Genomic DNA, 8,420 nt, shown 5'->3' on the forward strand with positions numbered 1-8,420 from the left:
CCAAGTCTCCCCCTTTTTGGAAGTTGAGGGATAAAGTTTCCCAACAAAGGCCATTTCTGTCTCCTTGCACTATTTAGGAAACCTGATGCTTGTCGCAGTAACCTAGCTATCTGAATTCCCATCAGACAAAGAGAGCGAGAGAGAGAGAGAAAGAAAAAAAGAGGGGAAGAGAGAGAACTGGTTCTTTAGTACTCACCCCTCCTTCCGTCGGACTCGCCACCCATGCCAGTTCTCCCTGCACGGATCTTGAATCCAGCAATGTAACTGAGATATGAAGGAATAAAAAGCACTTTTATACAGGAGAATGCAGAAAGAAATCTACCTGTGAATTTGTTCTGAACAACTCTGCATTACAGAAAGAAGCCCGAGGGTACAGAAAGAAAACCCCAGAACTGATCTGTTTCATGTGTATCGGAAAACTGAGGCCATGGTGGCGGGGATTTCTGCGAGGTCCAAATTTAAAACACAATAATAACATTTCTGAAAGCCAGTTTTTCCCTACAAAGTATGTGGTATGACGTGTTTCATATATAATAAGCAGTAATCAATAATCCTGTGATTAGGATTAGGGTGGATCATGTCTGTCATGTTTTTCAAACTTTTCTGCAGCTCTCACTCAGTGAATTCTTGGATATTTACTAACAAGCATGCTTGTAACACTGCCACCAAAATAAAAAGAAAACAACTGTCTTTATTTTTCGTGCCACTATTTTGATGTGTCAATTAATAAAATGACAATTTCGTTAATATAAAAGAAACCTATTCTCTACATAACCTGCCTGAGGAGGAAAAAATCATTTACAAAGGAAACTCTTCCACAAGAAAAGACTATAAATTATATCATCTAGGCTGCCAATGGTTTCTATTAAAAGAGGAAAAAAAAGATTGAAACAGTGCGTTTTTATTAAGACCATTTTGGGCGAATCATGAGGTGCCAACTGCAGATATGGCATTACCCAGTTAAGCATTCCTGCAAAAATGGCATTATAAAATAAACAGACAATGATGTTTATTTACAATATTATGACAATGAAATGTTAATGGTTGTGTATGTTTATTTCAGGGTTGATGGAAGCTTTGGGATATAGTTTTTAACTTCAACACACTATTACAGTTCCTACAAAGCAAGAATTTCAGAAATTCTACCCTAATAAATATAAGGCTAAATTAATTTATTAGACTTTTAAGATCTTATGAGTGTTTATTATTATTATGATTATTATTATTATTATTATTATTTGACCCTCTAAGGATGCAAACTTCTAACTGCATTAATTTAGTGTGTAATTTAGATGAACTGACCACTTCTCTGTGTAGGATTGACTTGTTTACCTTCGTTTAGAGGATAAGTCCGTTGCAGGCTGCTGATACCGGCGGAAATCCCAAATAAAAGTGAAGCGAGTGTGTAAATAATCCCGGCCATGTGCAACACTCTTCTTTTCTGTTTTCGCTCCAGTTTGTCTCTTTCTGTCTCACTCTCTGTGTGTATTTGTTTCTTTTTTGACTGTGTGTGTCTCTGACACGCTCTCTCTGTATCTCTGTGTGTGTGTGTGTGTGTGAGGTTATAGATATATATATATATATATATATATATATGTGCGCGTGCGTAAAATCCGAATCCGTGTTATCGCTCCTATCCCTGTGGAAACACTGCACTGAGCTGAGTGCGCGCGGACACACAGCTACGCTCCGTGCGCTGAAGGGGGCGTGGTTAAGCCCGGTGACGTAGGCTGTCAGTCAAAGTGAGATCGTTAACTTTGATTAATTTAGCCATTATCCTCATTTTTGTTTTTTTGTTTTTTAGAAATAGACTCACCTTCAAATTGGTGAAGAAAAAATTATAAAACAATATTATTGTTTGTTTGTTTGTTTGTTTGTTTGAGTTTTCTGAATTGTATCTTGTGTCTTCTTGAATCTTGGAACTTTGTAAATGTATTTATCTTGCATTAACAAAACTTTCTTTAATTAATTAATTAATTTATTTATTTATTTAGTATTCAAAACTGTCTAGTTTTTAATTTTTTATTTTTATTATTTTACATAAAATAAAATACTCATAAACATAACATTTTCAACAAAATGATTTAACATTTATTACTTTTGTTAGAATATTAATTTATGAATTCAGGAGTTATAAAACGCTTGACTTTTTCACTCACTGCCTAAAAGCTGAGTTACATTCCCACACGCACTACTGTAACATGTCATTTACTGTGTCAAATGTTATTTACAGGGAAAAGCAGCCAGACATCATCATTAGCAGTATGGTTGTGCTTATGAGTTCGTGCACACTAAATCATTTACCAGAGATGAAAATCACTCAATATATATCTAAGCCTTCCTTCTAACTTAATTAATTTAATATAAACTATGGAGAGAGAAGGCAGAGAGAATGACAGTGAAAGATGAAGAACAGAGATACAGGGAGAAAGGAACAAGACAGAGAGAGGAGAACTAGGATTTTAGTGAAAATTTGATTATTATTATTATTATTATTATTATTATTATTATTAATAATAATAATAATAATAATAATTTAACGTACTGATATACAGTAGCCATTGAGGCACATAAATAAGGTAATGTCTCCCTCTAGCGGTCAGAGTCTTTTGTGTGCTTTATTTTAGTCTGTTTCAATAATAATAATAATAATAATAATAATAATAATAATAATAATAATAATAATAATGCAGTAACATTCTATAAATTTGTGAAATAAAGTGATTTTCTGTATGAAAGGTTCAAAGAGAAACAGCAGACCAATACACACACACACAAGCAAATATACAGCCTGTGCGTGTGTGTGTGTGTGTGTGTGTGTGTGTGTGTGAGAGAGAGAGAGAGAGAGAGAGAGAGAGAGATAGGATGAAATAAGATAACCAGGCTGGGAATGTAAACTGTGTAATGAGCAGCACTGGGTGAGGGGTGATAATCTCAGTACTTGTGTCAGGGTTCAGCTGCAGCATGCGTCATCCATTCAGAGAGTTTAATCACAGTCTTATTGACCCACATAGGCAGGAATGTTTCTGCTATTGATCTCTACCTCACACCTGGTCTCTCCAACACAGCCAGATGGTCCTGCTAACAGGAGCTGTCAATCATCTATCCCACTTTCTCCCACCTTCTTTCTCTGTCTTTCTTTCCAACGTACCCTGGATGTCTTACGCTACCTCCCACATGCAGTTGCCTTTTCCATTTCTTCTCTATTTCATCTCATCTTTATCTTTTCTTTTTCATCTGTATCTTGTTCCTTTTCTCTCTGTCTCTCTCCATTTTTAATCTCCTCATAACGTCTTTGACCTCAAGTTGTGCATGTAGAGTAGCACAAAGGTTTACTCTTAGAGGCAATTACTGCTCGATTGTGTACGGAAAATCTCTTAAAATGTCCATTATTCACGTTATATGCACAAAATACAGTTAAGCAGCCTACCCCTTTTTCCTGAGCAATGATATATTTGAAGTTAGACTAAAAAACAAGCACATATATTCTAACACCACTGCTTTTCATCTAGACTAATAAAGTCAAAATTATACACAATTTCCTGCTAATCGCAATGTAAATGATCATCCAAAATGTTTAATACTTAAATGCTGCGTTTATAACCATATAGGCACCAAACAGTTGAGCAATCTGGAAGTAATCACAAAACCTGTTCAGTATATGAGACAGATTTATTTATGTGGTTTCTGACCTTGTAATTCACTGATGATCAAAAGTGCAAAAAAACAGTACAAGACTGATCTTAAAATATGAATCACTTTTTCACTGCAGCAGATAATTTGGTGTTCATAACAACCATCAGACTCGGGTAGGAGGCATGGCCCTGGGGGCAGAGTTGTATTTGCGTGATTAGGAAGATAATATGGTTCTAATTTTATTTGCTCAAGCAAGTCATGACTGATTGACTAGACGCAGCATAAAGAAGAAAACTGTGTACATTGTAATTTGGTTGAATTATACCTTGAAGGTGAATAATGTGATTAAATGTGTCTGGGTTATAAAGGTCATGACTACTATACTGGTCACCAGGCAAACAGTAGATCATAACAGCAGTGAGTCAGTGATTGTGGGATTGTGTAGTGAGTCAGTGAGTGATTTTAAGTGATTCTGCTAAGTTTAATCGGACTACATCAGTGTAGTCTGGGAAGTATGAGACTTCACGCACACACACACACACACAGACTGTGTGCTCATTGTTTCTTGACCTCCTCTGCCTATCTAATCACCATTCACTAGCCAGTCTATTAAAATTCTTTAGTCTAATTTGAGAAGAATCCACAGAGTGGAATGACCACTGCCACCCAAACAGGGTCTTCCATCCGTCGTGTCATACTGCATGTGGGTTTGTTTGTGTGTGGAGGTCTCAGATATGCTCTATGTTCAAATGTTCACGCCTAGTATACTGCAAATATAGACTGTGACTGTGTAAAATTTAAATTCTAAACAGATTCACAACATAGCCTGAAGCCGTGTCTTAAATTTTTAGTCAAATGAGGTGTATTTCAGTCAGCAAGGGTAACACTTAAGTTAGATGATAATACAGTACAATTATAATACATAAACTCTGTCTGTAAGCTAGCCAGCTACGTACATGCAATAACAGCTAGTTATCCAGCTAACTAGCTAACTAAAACATTACCTCTAGAAGTAGCTCAGAATTCAGTAGCCACCTAGCTAACATTACACAAGCTGTTGTATTGGGTATAAAACCTATTGTCAACATTGGGTCGACTGTCATGTTGTGTAAGCTAATTAAATGCAAAAACATCTAGCTTTTCAGACGCTAACTGTTGTGATCTGTAATACACAATTGGCTAATGCACTGGATTGGTATTGAACAGATTCATTACAGAACATATATAAGTTTCTTATAAGGAATTCAAGCACAGATGGCTGTAATGACTGCAACATGTATTAGTTTTAGTTGCAGTTAGTGTAAAAATAGTCTTTAAGACAAGTTCATTGAAAAGACTGCGTTATTATCTACTGCATGTAAAATTATAATTCAACACAAACCGCACAGGAAGCTCATGTTCTACCAACTCCATCAAATTGAGATTTTTAGCAACAGGCTATAAAGGCAGGAAGCGGGAAGTATTCTCTGTTTGCTGTCGCTTTACCTTGCTTTTTTTTTTTTATCACTGAATCTAAAGAGACAGAGTAAATATATTTATTTTAGAATTATAGCAACAAAAGAGATCTAACTTGTACATACTTTACACCAGTGCTGTTTGATTGATGTCAACTTTCACAGCTGTAATAGGATCTGAGCAAAGCCAAAATAAAAGTAGATTCATACACCAAACATGTCTGTATTGATTGAGTGCTTTCAAAATAACTGGACAGTCTGAATATTTGATTTTTCCTTTAAACCATTCACTGAAGTGCCTGAAGAGCCCAGAGAGCTTGCAGGCATCAGTGCAGGTGCTGTTCGGAGTCTCGAGAGGTTTCCACACAGCATTCCTTTCTTTCTTCTTTTGGAGTCTAGTGGATTACTCTAGCTCTGTTGGGAATTAAGAGTCGGTTGTATTTCTTCCTCTCAACTGTCCAGGAGCAACGACCTGCTGTGTTTCAAATGCAGCTGGCCATTTATTATTGTTTTCGGATAAAGGCATTAAGCGTATCAAGGCAATGACATAAAACTGGTAATAAAAACTACTTGTATTTCAAAGGATGTAAAATCATGCAATATGAAATATGGGATAAAAGAACAGAATTTTTGTTTAGAATATATTATTACTTTATTTACCCCATTCATTTTTTTTTTTAGAAATAGAATTAAAAATAGGCAAAAATAATACAAAAAAAATCCCCACACATATTAGACAAACAGCAGCGACATGGTACAAGTAAAGTGATTCTTTTCAGCATTTCACATACATAGGACTGACCGAATAATGGTAAGTGCATACAGTTAAAAAGAAGTCACTTTGTGATCAGAAGTGCTGGACCCAAAACATCCTTGTGAACAACCCATAAAAGTAACATTTCAACTATTAAAATGATCTTGCTTGAATAATAAATTGGCATAAACCTTTTATGCCAAGATTTCACAAATACACCTATAAACCTAAAAATACATATAACCAGATTTTGTTAAACATACTCAAACAGCAGCATCATGCATCATCAATACAAGTCAGTTACAAAGTTCTAGATAAGTATTAGAGAAAAAAGAAAAATCCAAAACATGATGCTGGGCACGAGCATGCTTCACCTGTATGAATATGACACTGCATGAATATGACACTTACAATGGCAGCATTCTTTCAATGGAAGACTAACCCTGGCCATTATCAGGTGTAAATGCTAACGGTGAATCTTTTTATGGATACAAAATTAAAGTTTGGTGTTCCACAAGGCTCTGTTCTAGGGCCATTTGCAGTAAGATATATAATTTAACTGGTGATCTGTAATGACTCGTCAGGCGCCGGTGTATTAGAATCCATTCGCAGATTTATTGAAGAACAGAAGACAGGTATTCGTGGTCAAGAAAACGAAAGCAAAGGGTCAAATACCAGAAAGACTAACACTAAGCAAACTAGACAAAAACGCAAATCCGAAACTCGTAGTAAAGAGATAAACAGGCAAGGTCATACACGAAGAAGCTAACAGGAACAGAATAAAGGCTTGGCAAGTCACGCTAAACGGAAACAATGCTTCGCACTACAGTGAAGGTGGCGTGCTGCTTAAATACACCTCTGTACCGGAAGTGGGCAGAGATGGTTAATACTCGGGCGATGGCTCCCTCTGGTGTTCACGCCCAGGGTGCCTAGTGACAGAACCCCCCCCATCTAGAAACACCTCCAGGTGTTCGTCGTCGAGGGCGCCCCCTTGGGCGAGGAGCAGGTCTGTGGGGAAAGTTTTGGTGAAACTCCTCTATGAGTGCCGGGTCCAGGATGTCGCGAGCATTGACCCAGCAGCGCTCCTCGGGGCCGTACCCCTCCCTGTCCACCAAGTATTGGAGGCGACTGCCCTGGCGACATGAGTTTAAAATGGTGTTAACTCGGTAGGCGAGGGAGCCGTCTACGTCCAGGGGAGGGGGCGGTTCGTGAGTGTTGGGGTTCGTAGTCTGAGGTCCGTGATAAGGCTTGAGTAGAGACACATGAAACGTGGGCGAGATGCGATAAGAGGCGGGCAGTTCAAGGTGATAAGAGACCGGATTTATCTGGCGAACAATTTTGAAAGGGCCTATGAATTTCGGGCTGAGTTTACGGCAGGGTAGTTTCAGTTTCAGGTTCTGTGTGGACAACCAAACCTTTTGCCCCACCTGGTATGCCGGGTGGGGCCCACGTCTGCGGTTGGCTTGAATAACCTGCCGCCGAAACGCCCTCTGTAGGCGAACATGGGCTCTTTTCCAGGTCTCCTGGCTGCGTTTGGACCACTCATCCACCGCGGGGACGTCGGAGGGCTCTCCAGACCAAGGGAACAGCGGCGGTTGGTAGCCTAATACGCATTGGAACGGCGTTAGTCCCGTGGAGGAATGAGTCAAAGAGTTCTGGGCATACTCGGCCCACGGGAGGAACTCGCTCCACCTGTGTTGTTCTTTGCTACAGTATGCTCTCAGGAACCTTCCCAGCTCTTGATTCAGGCTTCGGCTTGACCGTTGGATTGGGGATGATACCCAGAGCTTAGACTAACCTTGATCCCCAATTGTTTGCAGAACTCCTGCCAGACTCTGGAGGTAAACTGGGTGCCGCGGTCCGACACTATGTCCTCCGGGAGGCCAAAATTACGGAAGACATTCTGAAAGATGGCTACGGCGGTTTCCATGGATGTAGGTAGGCCTCTCAGGGGGATGAGTTTACACGCCTTGGAGAACCGGTCGATGACTACCATGATGGTTGTGAAACCCTGCGAATCGGGGAGGTCAGTGAGGAAGTCTATGGATATGTGAGACCAGGGACGGCGTGGGATAGGTAGAGGTTCCAACAGACCCTCTGGCAAATGGCGGCCGGTCCGAGACTGGGCACAAAAGGAGCATGAGCGTACAAACCCCTCCACATCCTGGTTAAAAGAAGGCCACCAAAAGGTTTGACGTAGCAACCGGGTCGTACGGTGTATGCCTGGGTGGCCTGTACTGGGGCTTTCGTGGGTCCACCTGATCAGTCTCTGACGGAGAGCTGTGGGCACGAAACGCTTGGAAGGAGGACAGCTCGGGGGTGGTGCCTCAGAGGTGTAGGCCTGTTCGATCTCCTTCATGAAATCCCAACATATGGGGGCTACGAGAACAGAAGGTGGGAGGATGGTGTCCAGGTGTGAGGGAGACTCACTGACCTCATGGATTCTGGAGAGCGCGTCAGCTTTACCGTTCTTGGACCCCGGACGATAGGTGACTGTGAACTTGAATCGTGAGAAGAACAGGGCCCACCTGGCTTGGCGTGAGTTCAGGCGTTTAGCTTCACGAAGATACGCAAGG

At 40.0% G+C, this 8,420-nt stretch overlaps 1 protein-coding gene across 1 annotated transcript in view; it reads right to left on the reverse strand.

Annotated features, from left to right (window-relative positions):
- The window catches only part of epha4l (eph receptor A4, like), a 47,372-nt gene extending 45,729 nt beyond the window's left edge, over nucleotides 1-1,643 (reverse strand). Inside the window, exons 1-2 of the mRNA XM_058413268.1 lie at nucleotides 1,333-1,643; nucleotides 197-264 (exon numbers count right to left, since the gene is read on the reverse strand). Of these exons, the coding sequence (XP_058269251.1) occupies nucleotides 197-264; nucleotides 1,333-1,423 (159 nt within the window). The 5' untranslated portion in view covers nucleotides 1,424-1,643. The remainder of the gene's footprint in view (nucleotides 1-196; nucleotides 265-1,332) is intronic.
- Between the last annotated feature and the right edge of the window lie 6,777 nt (nucleotides 1,644-8,420).

This window comes from Hemibagrus wyckioides, linkage group LG17 (assembly GCF_019097595.1).
Source record: "Hemibagrus wyckioides isolate EC202008001 linkage group LG17, SWU_Hwy_1.0, whole genome shotgun sequence".
Classification (NCBI taxonomy): domain Eukaryota; kingdom Metazoa; phylum Chordata; class Actinopteri; order Siluriformes; family Bagridae; genus Hemibagrus; species Hemibagrus wyckioides.